Below are 16,121 nucleotides of genomic sequence, written 5' to 3' on the forward strand. Positions count from 1 at the left end.
TTCTGGGGGACCATCACTCCGTGAACCTCTAGGTCCGTCAATCGGTAGCCAATATATGGGATGTCGAGGCCGTTTGCGCCCTTCAGAGTAAGCCAGGGGGCCTCCGTCCCTGGTGCCCCTTGTTTCCCAAACACTTCTTCGGATAAACTCTCAGCAAATAACGTCACTTGGGAGCCTGTGTCTACCAGGCATTGAATCTCCTTGCCGCACACTCTCACCTTCGCCACGGGGCTACACCCAATCATCTGGCTCCTAGAGCCATATCCTCTTCCAGGGTCTTCTCGAGGGGTCCCGGCCACACGACCCACAGTGGCCGGCCGACCTAAAAACCCCCTTCTGACGCCCTGCGGGGCCCACACTGGCGGATATAGTGACCTGGTTTGCCACAGCGGTTGCAGATGGGTCGCCCTTGCTCGTCCCATTCAAAACGGGGCCGATTAAAGTGGTTCGGGCGCCTGAACGGCTCTCGGCCTCCCTCTGAGTACACTCGGTCTCGGGGCGCCGGCCGTGGTTCCTCCCGCGCCCGTCCTTGGCGCAATTCTCCTACGAGGGCTTTAGACAGTTCAGACATCTGATCGCGGACATCTTTCAAAAGTTCAGCCTTCAGTGCTTGCTTCCAGTCAGGGCCTCCGGGTTGTGCTGGTGCTACTTTACTGACGGCCGCACACACTGGGGGACCACTCACCTCAGTCTCATCACCTTCCAGGGCCAGTGCCTCTTTCTTCAGATCTTCGAACGTAAGACCCGGGTCCCTTCGAAACTGGATACGTAGGCTCTGTCTCACCGGACCCTCCTTCAGCCCCAGAAGAAACTGGTCCCGCAATAGAGTCTCTCCATCTCCCAACCCGTGGTCCTGACGGGTCTGTAGTCGGGCGAATTGCTCTCGCAACCTCAAGGCGAAAGCTCTAATCGGTTTGGGCGTTGGCTCTAACGGCTTCGGGGGCGGCATGCACCTCTCGCCGCGCTTCTCCATCCAGGGAGTTTAACACAAATTGAAGCCGCTGGGCTGCACTAAGGCCCTGTAGGTCGGCCAGGTACTCCAGTTGGGCCTTCCATTCAGACAATCGTACCTCGGATTCTGTCCCCCCATACTTTTGGATCCAGGGGCTCCCCATAAAAACGGGCATAGCAAGGGGTTGGGCTGAAGGCCCCGCGTCGTCGGTCATTGGACGACCTTGGTTACTCAACTCGAGGTGGAAAACCCTGCCGACTACGCCAAATCTGTCACACCCAGGGGCAGCTATGCTTTGACTAAGCCACACCCCTTCTCAACTTCCACCTCGAGGAGGTCCCCAAAGCCAACCCAATGGCCAAACAACACGAGAACAAGTAAGTGATAAAACAATCTTTATTTAAATATTTAAAAATAGCTTGGGGAATAGGGAAAGGGCAATTAAAACTAAACTCTGACTCGGCCCTCCAGATGGGCTATGGCCGGGAAGAGGTCAGGGAGCAAGGGGGCCACGGGGATCCGGGGCGTGGGACTCGGGGCCCGGCCAGAGTCTTAGGTATCCGTAGCGCCCTCCTTCTTCCTCCTCTTCGCTGAATACAACTCACGGTAAGTACTGGTTCACACAGTTCGTTCTCGGGGTGCTCACTCTCTTTCTCTTCCTCCACAGGCAACGGCTGGGACGCAAAGGCACAGTTAATTCGGCTTGGTTTTGCTCTCACCTCTTCGCTGATTGCAGCTCACAGTAAGTACTGGTTCACACAGTTCGTTCCTTGGGTGCTCACTCGCTTTCTCTTTCTCCACAGGCAGCGGCGTAAGTACAGGTTTCCTCGGTCTCTCCTCGTGTTACCCACTCTCTCTCCTTTTCTCTCCACAGGTATCAACTTGGGCACAATAGCACAGTTAGTTTGCTTTGAATGGCTCTCACCTCTGGGCTGGACACAGCGTACTGTAAGTACAGGTTTCGCTCTATTTCTCCTCGCGTTATCCACTCTCTCTCCTCCTCTCTACTGGTATCAACTTGGACACAAAACACAGTTACTCTGCTTTGGATGGCTTTCACCTCTGGGCTGGACACAACGTACTGTAAGTACAGGGTTCACTCTATTCCTCCTCGTGTTATTCACTCTCTCTCCTTTTCTCTCCACAGGTATCAACTTGGGCACAATAGCACAGTTAGTTTGCTTTGAATGGCTCTCACCTCTGGGCTGGACACAGCGTACTGTAAGTACAGGTTTCGCTCTATTTCTCCTCGCGTTATCCACTCTCTCTCCTCCTCTCTACAGGTATCAACTTGGACACAAAACACAGTTACTCTGCTTTGGATGGCTTTCACCTCTGGGCTGGACACAATGTACTGTAAGTACAGGGTTCGCTCTATTCCTCCTCGTGTTATTCACTCTCTCTCCTTTTCTCTCCACAGGTATCAACTTGGGCACAATAGCACAGTTAGTTTGCTTTGAATGACTCTCACCTCTGGGCTGAACACAGCGTACTGTAAGTACAGGTTTCCTCTGTTTCTCCTTGTGTTACTCACTCTCTCTTTCCTTTTCTCTCCACAGGTATCAGATTGGACACAAAGCACAGTTAGTTTGCTTTGAATAGCTCCCACCTCTGGGCTGAACACAGCGTACCGTGCTATCTCCGGAGATCTGAAGCACGCTCACAACATATACTGTACTGAACTAGGCTAGAACCAGCAGTCTCCTTGTCCTCCCACGACAAAGTGCGTGAAGGCGGGGGTTTATCTGACAGGACACACGGCAACCCACAGCAATATACAGCACCACGTCAAAACTATAGGTTTTCACAGCACGAAGACTCACCCACCACACTCAGTGTACGAAAAGGACACCCGTCTTCCTTCACTTCGCTTGGTTCGGATCTGGCGATGGAATATGCGGCCTAGCTAGTGATGTCGTCGTTGTGACTACTTCAATAAGTATTCCTTCGGCTCTCCCACCACGCTATATTAGGGGTAGGGCCGCCCTCCTCCTCCTGGGGAGATCTACACAACGCCAGGTCAATATACAGGGCACTTTCGGCTTGCTCTTAGTACTCACATCAATGCCGCTTCCAATCCCCTTTTTCACGTCGTCTCAATTCGCCGTATAATCCGTTCACTTCTCAACCTTTAAGGTTCGCGATGTCTTCACAATCATACAATTCCAGCCTGAGGGAGAGAGAGAGTTAGACAGCCACCAGCAGCGCACCAAGACGGGCACGACACAGTGCTTCACACACACCAGAAAGAGCTCCCAGACTGTGAAATAACTTGGCCTTAAGTACTGCCTTGTCCAGCGTATCCTCCAATCACCAACCGATGTCCCTAACTAGGCACAGGTGCATCGAATTCCCTGATTTTGCCTCTTACGGCACTACCGGAAGTTCCGGTGTTCTGTTTTTCCGGTCCGGGCGGAAACACTTCCGGGCGGAACCAAACTTCCCGAATTTTGGTTCCGCCCCTAAAGATCGTCACCTTGTGACATAAACATGTAAATTTATTCCCTGACATTAGATGGCACTTAATGGAAAACAGAAATACCCCGGTACACAAGGTGGCACTGCGCAACTTTATGCTACTGACATTCACTTGTCACTCAGAGGAAGAGAGCAAGTATTTACGTGCTTGTCAAGATCATACAAAGAAAACATAGATGTTTCAAGCACCAGCTATGAAGAAATTATTGTTCCGTTGAATGAGTTAAGACGCCGGAAAAGACGCCAATATTGGATACATCCCATAGTTATGAGAAGAGAAGAACATGGGGAGTTTTATCGACTGGTACAAGAGCTGAAAATGTATCATGAGCGTTTTCAGGGGTATTTAAAGGGTTAGTTCACCCAAATAGCAAATTTATGTCATTAACTTACCCTCATGTTGTTCAAAACCCGTTAGACTCCGTTCATCTTCGGAACACAGTTTAAGATATTTTAGATTTAGTCCGAGAGCTCTCAGTCCCTCCACTGAAGTTGTGTGAATGGTATACTGTTCATGTCCAGAAAGATAAGAAAAACATAATCAAAGTAGTCCATGTGACATCAGAGGGTCATCAAGCCATCAAGTCTTAGACGTGTTGTAGGTTATTACATGCAGAGTTTTTTATATCCTATAATTAACAGCTCTGTTTTTTTTTCAGAATTTAGCAGTAAGAAATTACTCGTCATCCAGTTTTTTTATATTGACTATGCATTCCGTTAGTTTTTCAAAATAGTATATTTCACCAGGCCGCAAAGAAATATAGAATATCATCAGCATAACAGTGAAAGCTAACACCGTGTTTCCTGATGATATCTCCCAAGGGTAACATGTAAAGCGTGAAGAGTAATGGCCCTAGTACTGAGCCTTGAGGTACTCCATACTGCACTTGTGATCGATATGATACCTCTTCATTCACTGCTACAAATTGATTGCTGTCATTTAAGTAAGATTCAAACCATGCTTATGCACTTCCATTAATGCCAACAAAGTGTTCAAGTCTATGCAAAAGAATGTTGTGGTCAATTGTATCAAACACAGCACTAAGATCCAATAAAACTAATAGAGAGATACACCCACGAACAGATGATAAGAGCAGATCATTTGTAACTCTAAGGAGAGCAGTCTCAGTACTATGATACGGTCTAAATCCAGAATGGAAATCCTCACAGATAACATTTTTCTCTAAGAAGGAATATAATTGTGAGGATACTACCTTTTCTAGTATCTTTGACAGCAAAGGGAGATTCGAGATCAGACTATAATTAACTAGTTATTTGGGGTCAAGTTGTGTTTTTTTTTTTATGAGAGGCTTAATAACAGCCAGTTTGAAGGTTTTGGGGATATATCCTAATGACAGTGAGGAATTAATAATAGTCAGAAGAGGGTCTATGACTTCTGGAAGCACCTCTTTTAGGAGCTTAGATGGTATAGGGTCTAACATACATGTTGTTGGTTTAGATGGTTTAAAAAGTTTATACAATTCTTCCTCTCCTATAGTAGAGAATGAGTGGAACTGTTCCTCATGGGGTCTATAGTACACTGTCTGATGTGATACTGTAGCTGACGGCTGAATGGTTAAAAATTTTTTCTAACCAAATTGATTTTAGAAGTAAAGTAGTTCATAAAGTCATTACAGCTGTGATGTCGGGAAATGTCAACACTTGTTGATGCTTTATTTTTCATTTATTTTATCCACTATTGAATAAATACCTGGTGGTTATGTTTGTTTCCTACTAAAAGAGACAAAAAGTAATCAGATTTAGCGGTTTTTAATATTTTTTTTTTGTAGGATAGATTATAATAAGATAATAATTAGATAATAATTCTTGCCTGATAATATTAATAATTTTGATTGCCTTTTTGAAGTCTTGACCTCAGGGTTACAGGGTTAGTGCACTGTTGCTCAAGACCAGCCATTTTCACATCATGATGGATTTCAATGATAAACATTTCAAAATGTTAATCCCAGTGTAATTTGGGTTTATTAATAAAAGTCCTATATTATGCAAAAAAAAAAAAAAACTGGTTATTTTCAGTTATATATATATAACAAATAAATGCAGTACTGGAGTGGTTGCTCGACCTAGCTCTGTTTAATTGATAGGAGAGTGAACAGAGAGACAGAAGAGGGACTGGGACATGATGCAGGTCAGACTCAAACCTGCAGGAGCACAGCAACACTTATGTGTCGTGAGCTAGCGCAGTACAACTGTTTCCAGTGGCGACTAACCAGGGGAAGCATGATTTCCCCAAAATCTTGAGGTGAAAATGGGAGGAGAACATTTTAATGTTAATAAAATTCACAATTCATTTCAGCTTAAATCTTAGACATTTTTTATTTTATTTTTTTTTTAAATTTCACAGCTGTGATACCATAACATGTTACTGAAGTTCAAAAGTGCTGCTTTTCTATTGTGAATGTGCCGAATTTGCCAATGTAATTACAACCGCTAAATGACAGAGAAGGGGACAGGGAGGGCAGTAAAGAGCTGACCTCTCGTGCCTCTGTTGGTAAATAAAATTAGCCAATCAGCATCGATCAATCACTTTAAGCGCTGAGGAGTGTTGAGAAAAGAAACCTCGTAAGGGAGGCTAACCTCCCTTCTGGTATATCACCAATTATCACAGAGATAATATTATGTGATATTAGTTTGAACATACCCCGCTGTGCCGATAATGTACCAAGTACTTATCAGTAGCGACATCAAATATTTGATTGTCAACAGATTTACCAAGCTGTCCTTCAAACAGTATATATACAAATTAAAATTAATACTTAATTAAATTAATAATTCAATTATACTAAGCTGTATACTAAGCTAAAGTTACAGCAGCCAGCTCTTTTAACACAGACTTTTAAGAAGGGATGGATGTTTACTTTAGGTGATAGGCCAGGTAAGTGAAATTATATTATCTTGTCGTTTTCTTTACCTTTTCTGACTAAAAGCAACCAAAGAGTCATTTGAATGACTGTTATAGAGTTTTTGACACACATTGTCACTAGGGGGCATTATTACATGGAAACTGTCTGCAGACACTCTGCAGCTGTTCGCTAATAGTTTCTCCTGTTTGAGAAAACACAGGCTTAGAAAACCAAGCATAGACATTAAATCAAAATTTTCAGTTTTCTTTTCAATTTAAAAAAGAATGAAGAAGAAACAAAAAATAGATAAATAATTTTGAGCTGATTTTACATTTTGAAATTTAGGGGTAGAAATGGATAATCAGCCTGAATATTAAATTTCCAAATGTACACATTATACAGACATAAGATCCTGTCTAAGATCCAAGATCCATCCTCAGAACCAGAATCAGAATTAGCTTCATTGCCAGGTATGTTTACACATACTAGAGTTTCTTTTTCATGCCAAAAGCTTACGCATTGCAACAGAATTACAGCGACAGAACAAAAACACACAGGAGATTGAAAAAAGGACAAGTAAATAAGGAATAACAATATATAAATGTACAATCGTATGTGCAGGTATATTCCAATACACAGTTTTGTATGTACAGGTAAGTTGTGCACATTTGAAGTGTAGACTAAGTGTTTCTTACGTAAATAAGTGAATAAAACATCCTGCTGAATGGACAAGCGAAGATGAAACTGTGGGGGATTGTTTAGTGCTTTTTTTCTTGGTTTCGGCCATTGCCCCTTCAAATGTCTGAGCTTAGCCATTGTCCCATCACCAAAGTCACTGCAAAACCAAAAAAGCCAACAATTAAATGTGGTCACAGGACAAATAAAAAGGTATTTTCAGAAACAGGTGTTGTTGTAGAGAGAAACATAAAGTGTTTTAATAACTATAAATAGAGCATTTCAGAAATTGTTCATTCTTCCTGTATATTCTCTGAGAAACATAATTTTCTCTGCCTCTGAAAAGCAACATTCTCTGCACGTCCCAACGTGTAAACCATAGCAAACTAAAATGCAAGTCACAACACAAGTGAGAGCAGGCATACAAAAATGTAAAGACATTTTAGAAGTTGATGGTAAACAGAAAAAAGGCAATTACAAAAAGGAATAATAATAACAAAACTTCATGTACTAATAACAACTTGTGAGAATGTAAAACCAGTAAACAGATTGCAGCACGTTAAGAGTTTTTATTACAGATTTGAAATCATCTTGAGACAAAATTTTTTTTTTTTTTTTAAATACAACTAATAGTCACTGGTATGCTGTCAAGAAACACACAAAAATGAAGGTTTATAAAATCTTTAATCCATCACACAGGTCAACGTTATCAAGACTGGACAAAGGAAACACAAACTAATTTACACCTGATAAGACATGCCTACACAAAATCAAATGAATGACCATGACAGCTAATAGAATAGAACAGGAACGATGAAAACACAAACAGAGTCCAAACTAACAGAAATTGGGAGAGTACGCACCTTCCCGGAAGGCACAACCTCACGTCATAGAGTAAAGAATGAGGTGGCGAGGAGGATGAGGAGAGGGTGAAGGGATGGTGAAAGGGGCTGGCAAAGGGATGGCAAACAGGCAGAGATATGCAGGAGGTGGTTCTGAAGGAAGAAAGATAACCGGGAATAGAACGACAAAGTTTGAACTTTCTCTGTGCCGATAATGTACCAAGTATTTATGAGTAGCGACGTTGAATATTTGATCGTCAACAGATTTAACAAGCTGTCATTCAAAAGGAAGTCAAATAAAGGAAGAATACGGCTAAGCTGGATATAGGCTAACGTTACAGCAGGCAGCTCTTTTAACACAGACTTTTAAGAAGGGATGGATGTTTACTTTAGGTGATAGGCCAGGTAAGTGAAGTTATATTATCTTGTCGTTTCCTTTACGTTTTCTATCTAAAAGCAACCAAAGAGTCATTTTAAAGTGGTTAAGCAAATAATAATAATAATAATGATAATAATAATCGGCAGGGATCCCCAGACCAATATAACTACTGTACCTCCTCTATTTTAAAACCTGCGAGCCGCCACCGTTTCCCAGTTCTGATGTTCAACTCTTACAGTGAACTAGTGTGTTAATGAAATGGATTAGAAATGCTGCTTATTTCTTTGAATGATTCTGTTATAGAGTTTTTGACACACATTGTCACTTGGGGGCATTATTACATGGAAACTGTCTGGAGACAATCTGAAGCTGTTCGCTAATAGTTTCTGCTAATATGATAAGAAATGCTGTTTGAGAAAACACAGACTTAGAAAACCAAGCATAGACATTAAATCAAACTTTTCAGTTTTCTGTAGAGGGAAATATAAAGTGTTTTAATAACTATAAATATAGCATTTCAGAAATTGTTCATTCTTCCTGTATATTCTCTGACAAACATAATTTTCTCTGCCTCTGAAAAGCAACATTCTCTGCACGTCCCAACGTGTAAACCATAGCAAACTAAAATGCAAGTCACAATGCAAGTGAGAGCAGGCTTACAAAAAATGTAAAAGACACTTTAGAAGGTGATGGTAAAGAGATAAAAGGCAATTATAAATGTAGAAAGATAACTTAATACTCCATGTACTAATAACAATTATTGAGAATCTGAAGCCAGTAAACAGATTGTAGCACGTTAAGGGTTTTTATTACGAATGTGAAATCATCTTAAGACAAAAAAAAAAAAAAGTAAATACAACTAATAGTCACTGGCATGCTGTCAAGAAACGCACAAAGATGAAGGTTTAGAAAGTCTTTTATCCATCACACAGGGCAACGTTAAGGAGACTGAACAAAGGAAACACAAACTAATTTACACCTGATAAGACATGCCTACACAAAATCAAATGAATGACCATGACAGCTAATAGAATAGGACAGGAACGATGAAAACACAAACTAAAGTCCAAACTAACAGAAAATCGTGACACCTTAGTGAAAGACATGTCCTCGCGTCATAGAGTGAAGGATGAGGCGGTGGGGAGTAGGGATGCAACAATATCATTTTTTCAGAACTGATCCGATCCCGAAAATTCTGAGTATCTGCTGATACCGATCCAATCTGACACCAGCTCAGTTTTTATTTTTAAATCAATGTAGAATTTCTATACTTATCTGTGTTAACCTGATCATGACTCTTTTGTGTGTTAAACACAATCTACTGCATATACACAATTTTATTTTAATGAAAAGTGACAAATAAAAAAAATATATAAAATACTATTATAAACTAGGTTAGTGGGTAACTCAGCAGAACAAATGTACTCTAGATTCTAGAAAAGTCACGGGTGCACAATCATTCTATAAAATCTACTGAAATATTTTTTACAAATAAAAGGGAATAAGTCTAAAATCTGGTAAAATGTTACACATTGCTCTTTGGATTATTTTAAAATGTATTCATGAAGAAACAAGTATATACATTTATATAGAAATATAAAAGATGTTTTGCGCATTAAGGCAGCAGCATATGATAGATAAAACAGAACAAGAAAGTCTATTATTAATCTTTGTTTGTTCATAAAAGTATTATAATACTAAAGACACCAGAGTGCTTATGCACATCCTGTGTGCAGAATAATCAGCTTGAAACAACACGGAGTCACAATGTGCAGGTTGAGCAGTCCTCCGAGTCCACATAGAACAGTTAGTACACACAAGCTGCTCTGCTCATGTTCATCTTCAGTTATCTCTTCACAGCAGTTCAGTCAGTGTAGTGTTTGAGTAAATTAATTAATCTGGGATACTGGTTTATTTAGACTCAGAGAGTGTTAGCCACGTTAAAAAGGTACTTAACCAACTAATTTGTGGATTAATGCTTACTGTGGATGTGAACCGGTTCAAACAATTCAGTCTGATTTGGTTAACTGGTCCACTAAGAAGAACCGGTTAAATCAAACAATTCATCCGCGAACTGGACATCACTAGTACAAAAGGGAAGATAACTTGATACCTAGTGTATTATATCTGTGCGTAAATTTATTGAGCCTTTTCTTTGAACAGTTTTAAACCTCAGTTACTGTGTGCTCTTGAAGAGAGTTTCATAGTTTTGACTGTAATAACCGATTGTGACATGCAGTTTGATTGCTGAATGGAGGATGACAGACAGCCACAGCGGAGAGAAGAGTTTATGTGAACTTGAATTTAATGACACAGAATAGTATATGCATAGTATCGGATTTGGATCGGTCTCGTCTGAACGATACCTGATCCGCAGAAAATGCCTGGATTGGAGCCGATACCAAGTGTCAGATTGATGCATCCCTAGTGAGGAAGATGAGGAGAGGGTGAAGGGATGGTGAAAGGGGCTGGCAAAGGGATGGCAAACAGGCAGAGATATGCAGGAGGAGGTTCTGGAGGAGGATGGAAAACCGGGAATAGGACGACAAACTAAAACCAGGGAGGTGCAGATGGAGGAGATGACCTTGAGCAGGAGAGAGCAACAGCCAGGACTGCGCTCCATGGTGGTGTTGCTGGAGGGAGAGCCTAAGGTATGATCAAAAACACACTGCCATGGAGGTAACAACAGCGATGGAGGTAAAGCCCATGGTGCAGACAGAAACCAGAAGAGGTGGAGCGATGCCAAAGATCCAGACAGATGCAGCGACGATCACCCGAGATTTAGGTTAGGATGCGGAGGCCAGAGGGTGAGCTGGAGCAACCAAGGAATGAAGTGGAGCCTGTGGGAGGACGGAGTGGAGGGCTGCAAAGGCATAACTGTGGAGGGCCGGAGAGTAGTAGATGGACCCCGAGTCTACAGTGGAGGCGTGGAGAAGTCCGACCCAGGTGGAGATGAATGATGGTCAGTGGTCCACGCTGGAGTCAAGGGTGGGTGGAGCACAGTGCCTTGCCGGCAGGCTCCTCAGGTCCAGGAGATGAAGACTCCAGGCAGGCCGAGATGCAGCCCCACAACTGAGAGAAATTTAACAGAGGCTGGGCGGGACCAGTGGGTCAAACAAATGAACAGAATCAGGCTGGCAGTCTTTAACTCTCCACACTAAAAACAAAGTTCATGCCAGTACACTCTCACTCTCAGAAGCAGGAGGGTGGATGGGCATTAATTCCCACAAATTCCATGAGTATTCCCTTGGCAATGGATGAGACAGTCAGCACACACAACTGTTCAGATGCGGTTCCCTGGCTCACTGATGGAGTGAAGCCTGGTCGCTCCTCCTGGAAATGGACCTGTGCTGTGCTGTGTTCAGGCTGGCAGGAACACGCAGGAACGAGCAAAGGCAGTCATCCGGGAAGGTGGTCTGAGGGGCAGGAATTCATCCATGTGCTCCATGAGGGAGTGATCTCCCTGCTTAAAGTGTTAGTTCACCCAATAATCAAAATTATGTTATTAATAACCCTCATGTCGTTCCAAACCAGTGAAACCTCTGTTTATCTTCGGGACACAGTTTAAGATATTTTAGATTTAGTCCGAGAGCTCTCAGTCCCACCATTGAAGCTGTGTGTACGGTATACTGTCCATGTCCAGAAAGGTAAGAAAAACATAATCACAGTGGTCCATGTGACATCAGAGGGTCAGTTAGAATTTTTTAAGCATCGAAAATAAATTTTGGTCCAAAAATAGCAAAAACTACGACTTTTTTCATCATTGTCTTCTCTTCCGTGTCTGTTGTGAGAGAGTTCAAAACAAAGCAGTTTGTCATATCCGGTCCGCAAACGAATCATTTGATGTAACCGGATCTTTTTGAACCAGTTCACCAAATCGAACTGAATAGTATGTGTACAGTATGTGAGATCAGATGTACCATATGGCATGAAGTAAAATTTCTTGTAGCTCAAATATGGAGCATGGCATGAGCACCATCAAGGTCATGGGCTTTGATTCCTACTGTAGGTAATGACTGAACTGATAAAATGCACGTCTTCAATGTGACGTAAACCGCTTTAGATAGAAGGATCTTCTGAATACATAAATGTAAATGGATATGCAAATTTGCCAATTTAATGATTGTGATTTTCAGTTGACCCTTTTATATTTATTAAATTTCATGTCTACATGTATTCAGAAATTATACAAGCAGTTTACTAACATGTCCCAGTTTCAACAGTTTACACTGGCCTATTCACTAGGTCAGAGGTTCTCAAACTGGGTTACGCCTACCCCTGATGGTACGAGAAGTAACGGAGGGGGAACGCAACCAAAATTATGAGTTTTGACATTCATTAAATGGACCACAACTTAAAGTAACTTTAAAACCGAACATGTATTTCTGACAAGCAAAAGACCACTTCCAATGTATAAGAAGGAAAACGGGAGTGCCATAAACAGTCAAATTCATGATATCCAGTCAGCTTACCTCATCATTTGCGGTTAAAACTGACTGCATTTACACAACCAGCATGCATTTGACATTGCTGTTCATAGCCTTTAATAGTATAAAGAGCAGATATTGACATTTTAAACTCTTTTGGATAAATACACACTCTTTGCGAATGATTTTCGTTTTGTGTTAAGATATACAAACAAGAATAAAGAATCTCCCTGAATATCCAAATGTGCCATTAATTTTTACAACAGTTAAATGTAGTATACATTTTAAACTGAATATTGTCAAGTTTTTATATTTTTGCAATGAAAAAATAGTTCCAATGAATTTTGTATCATCTGGTTTGCATTCCCTAGCAACATACAGCGGTGTTTAGTAAGTGAACAAATCTGTGGCTTTGGATGAATTGGAGAGTCTATAAAAAACCCAATCATCACTACAGCATTTTGCTCCGTTAATGAATGAATGAATGACGCAATGCCTGGCTCATTTAGACACTGACTTGCCGCCAAATATTTTTAAATCTACAAGCATCACTATCATTTATTGCCTTATTTATTCTATTAATAATACACTTAGTGTAATGTTAAAAATATGAATAAATATTAATAGAAAAGGTGTGACTGCGGTCTAAGTGCAAGAGAAATGTTAAATGCCCCAGGGGGTACACCGCTGTAAATAGTTTTTTTAGAGTAATAGAGTAATTGTTTTTAGGTTAAAAGTATATTTGGTGATCAGTTTTCTCAGGTGTAAAATTAACTTCCAATTTGCAGCTGTTTTGGTGAAATCATTAATGATAGATCTCTTATATTTTTATAAATACCTTTTGACAATGGTGAAACGTAATAGAGAGAGAATAAAATATAACAGGATTCAAGAAAGAGCACATTATGTTTAAGACTCTTTATTTTCTGAGTTGACAGAATAAAACAGCATTTGTTGTCTCTTACGCAGCATAATATGAAAACAAAATCCTTTTTAAAATTTCACTCGTCAAACGGGAAATACAATTCCAAATCTGTACTTTGATGAAAACCAAAGCAAATTAAATTGTTCAATAATAAAAAAAAATCACCAGTTACAGAATATTTGCCAAATTAACATACACTGTATAACTTCAAACTGATATCTGTTGTTGATAAGACTGAGTTGAATTGCATACATTTTCTTTGTTATTGTTGGTGTCACAGTCATAGTTTCTTGTCAGGATCAGTCTTTCCCCACGAGCTGCTTTGTTCTTTCCAAAAGTGTTCCTGTTCATATTCAGCTGCAGAAAGTGAATTTTGAATGATGCTGTCTATGACTTCGGCAGCAAGGGACGCACATGGCTGGCCATATCGTTGAAGGAGAGCGGAACATAGTTAGGAATTTGTTCCCCAGGGAAAGAAATAAGCTGGGAACCCTTACGATTGACATGCTCATAGAGTATCCAGACACCACTTTTCACTCTATGGGAAGATGCGGTGTCACTGAAATTAATGTCGTGAAGATTGGTTTCACCGCGCAGGGTCACACTTCTTCCTTGATAGTTCACATGCTCAAACAGCCGGATTTCAGGGTTTTCCAGGTTATCTTTGATCATCTTGAGGGAAGAAAACCTTCTTTTGTCATCAAGAGTAGCATACTCTCCTTCTTGAAACAGTCGTTGCTTTCCACCAAAATTCGTGTCATAGTATGCTACCCATGGTGCACCAATGACTTTGAGAGATGAGATGACATTGTTGAAGCCGATTTCTTCTAAGTCACAGACATCGTTCTTGAATTCAGCTGTTCTGCCCCCGAAGCCCTCTTCGGTAAAAACAATAATCTTGCTCATTTTGAACAATGACTGGAGGAGTCTGGAGGTTTCAAGTGATTGTTAGTAAGCTTCCCGTGGCTCTGCAGGGAAAAGTGACTTATATGGTGTGCAGAGCTGCCTTTTAAACCCTAAAAACACAAAAGTGGGCGTTAACAAGTTTATGACAGAACACACAGCTCCTTGGCTGAAAAGAAAATGTCATGTGTTGACTTTGATTAGTGCTCTATACAAGTTGCATTCCATTCCAAAGCTATATGGTAAAACAAAAATAATTTTTAATGTGGAGAGTTTGTTTATTCATTAGTTATCTGCAGTTTTACTCAACCTAATGTTACCCTAACTTGTGATTGTCATGACAATGGTGAGTTAATGGAATCTACATGCAAGCTCGTTGGTTCCAGTGAAATAGTCACGTTATTTTACCAGAAATATTTTTGTTTATTACTATCTGGTGGGGCGTACAAGTTCACAAAAGTAACCATGTTATTATTTATTGTTCCTTTAACAATAACATATCTCACTTCCTAATCCTTTATATCTTTATGACACACAAAAATTAACAGCTTTTGAAATTAAAATAATTATCCCCCTTTTACGAGGGATTGGACATGAGATATAAAATATATTTTTAAAGACAAACATCTTAAATTTTTCATGTTCATTTGTAATTGCATTTTTTCTCTTTACCATCACCTTCTAAAGTGTCTTTTACATTTTTTGCATGCCTGCACTCACTTGCATTGTGACTTGCATTTTAGTTAGCTATGGTTTACACGTTGGGACGTGCAGAGAATGTTGCTTTTCAGAGGCAGAGAAAATTATGTTTCTCAGAGAATATACAGGAAGAATGAACAATTTCTGAAATGCTATATTTATAGTTATTAAAACACTTTATGTTTCCCTCTACAACAACACCTGTTTCTGAAAATACCTTTTTATGTGTCCTGTGACCAAATTTAATTGTTGGCTTTTTTGGTTTTGTAGTGACTTTGGTGTTGGGTCAGGGCTGAGCCCAGACATTTTAAAGGGCAATGGCCAAAACCAAGAAAAAAGGCACCAAACAATCCCCCACAGTTTCATCTTCGCTCGACCAATCAGCAGGATGTTTTATTCACTTATTTACCTAAAAAAACACTTAGTCTACACTTCAAATGTGAAAATAATTTACCAGTACATACAAAACTGTGTATTGGAATATACCTGCACATACGATTGTAAATTTGTATATTGTTATTCCTTATTCTCTCTCTCTGTGTGTGTGTTTTCTCAAACAGCATTTCTTATCATATTAGCAGAAACTATTAGTGAACAGCTTCAGATTGTCTCCAGGCAGTTTCCATGTAATAATGCCCCCTAGTGACAATGTGTGTCAAAAACTCTATAACGGAGTCATTCAAAGAAATAAGCAGCATTTCTAATCCATTTCATTAACACACTACTTCACTGTAAGAGTTGAACATCAGAACTGAGAAACAGTGGCGACTCGCAGGTTTTAAAATAGAGGAGGCACACTAATTGTATTGTGTAGGGTATCCCTGTAGATTATTATTATCATTATTAATATTATTTTTTGCTTAACCACTTTAAAATGACTCTTTGGTTGCCTTTAGACAGAAAACGTAAAGGAAACGACAAGATAATGTAACTTCACTTACCTGGCCATCACCTAAAGCAAACATCCATCCCTTCTT

General features: G+C 40.4%; 1 protein-coding gene and 2 long non-coding RNA genes across 3 annotated transcripts; 1 reads left to right on the forward strand and 2 right to left on the reverse strand.

Annotated features, from left to right (window-relative positions):
* The first annotated feature begins 1,064 nt into the window (after positions 1 to 1,064).
* LOC127969913 (uncharacterized) lies at positions 1,065 to 2,610 on the forward strand. Its single transcript, XR_008156411.1, has 2 exons — positions 1,065 to 1,910; positions 2,457 to 2,610. It is a non-coding gene; the product is annotated as an uncharacterized LOC127969913 (long non-coding RNA).
* Positions 1,331 to 2,547, reverse strand: LOC127969940 (uncharacterized). The gene is made up of 2 exons (XR_008156428.1): positions 2,424 to 2,547; positions 1,331 to 2,150 (listed from the first exon to the last, which is right to left on the reverse strand). It is a non-coding gene; the product is annotated as an uncharacterized LOC127969940 (long non-coding RNA).
* Positions 2,611 to 13,520: 10,910 nt separating the features above from the next.
* Positions 13,521 to 14,521, reverse strand: LOC127969765 (epidermal differentiation-specific protein-like). The gene has a single exon (XM_052571860.1). The coding sequence runs from the start codon at positions 14,446 to 14,448 to the stop codon at positions 13,930 to 13,932; it is 519 nt and encodes a 172-aa protein (XP_052427820.1). The 5' UTR covers positions 14,449 to 14,521; the 3' UTR covers positions 13,521 to 13,929.
* Between the last annotated feature and the right edge of the window lie 1,600 nt (positions 14,522 to 16,121).

This window comes from Carassius gibelio, chromosome A4 (assembly GCF_023724105.1).
Source record: "Carassius gibelio isolate Cgi1373 ecotype wild population from Czech Republic chromosome A4, carGib1.2-hapl.c, whole genome shotgun sequence".
Classification (NCBI taxonomy): domain Eukaryota; kingdom Metazoa; phylum Chordata; class Actinopteri; order Cypriniformes; family Cyprinidae; genus Carassius; species Carassius gibelio.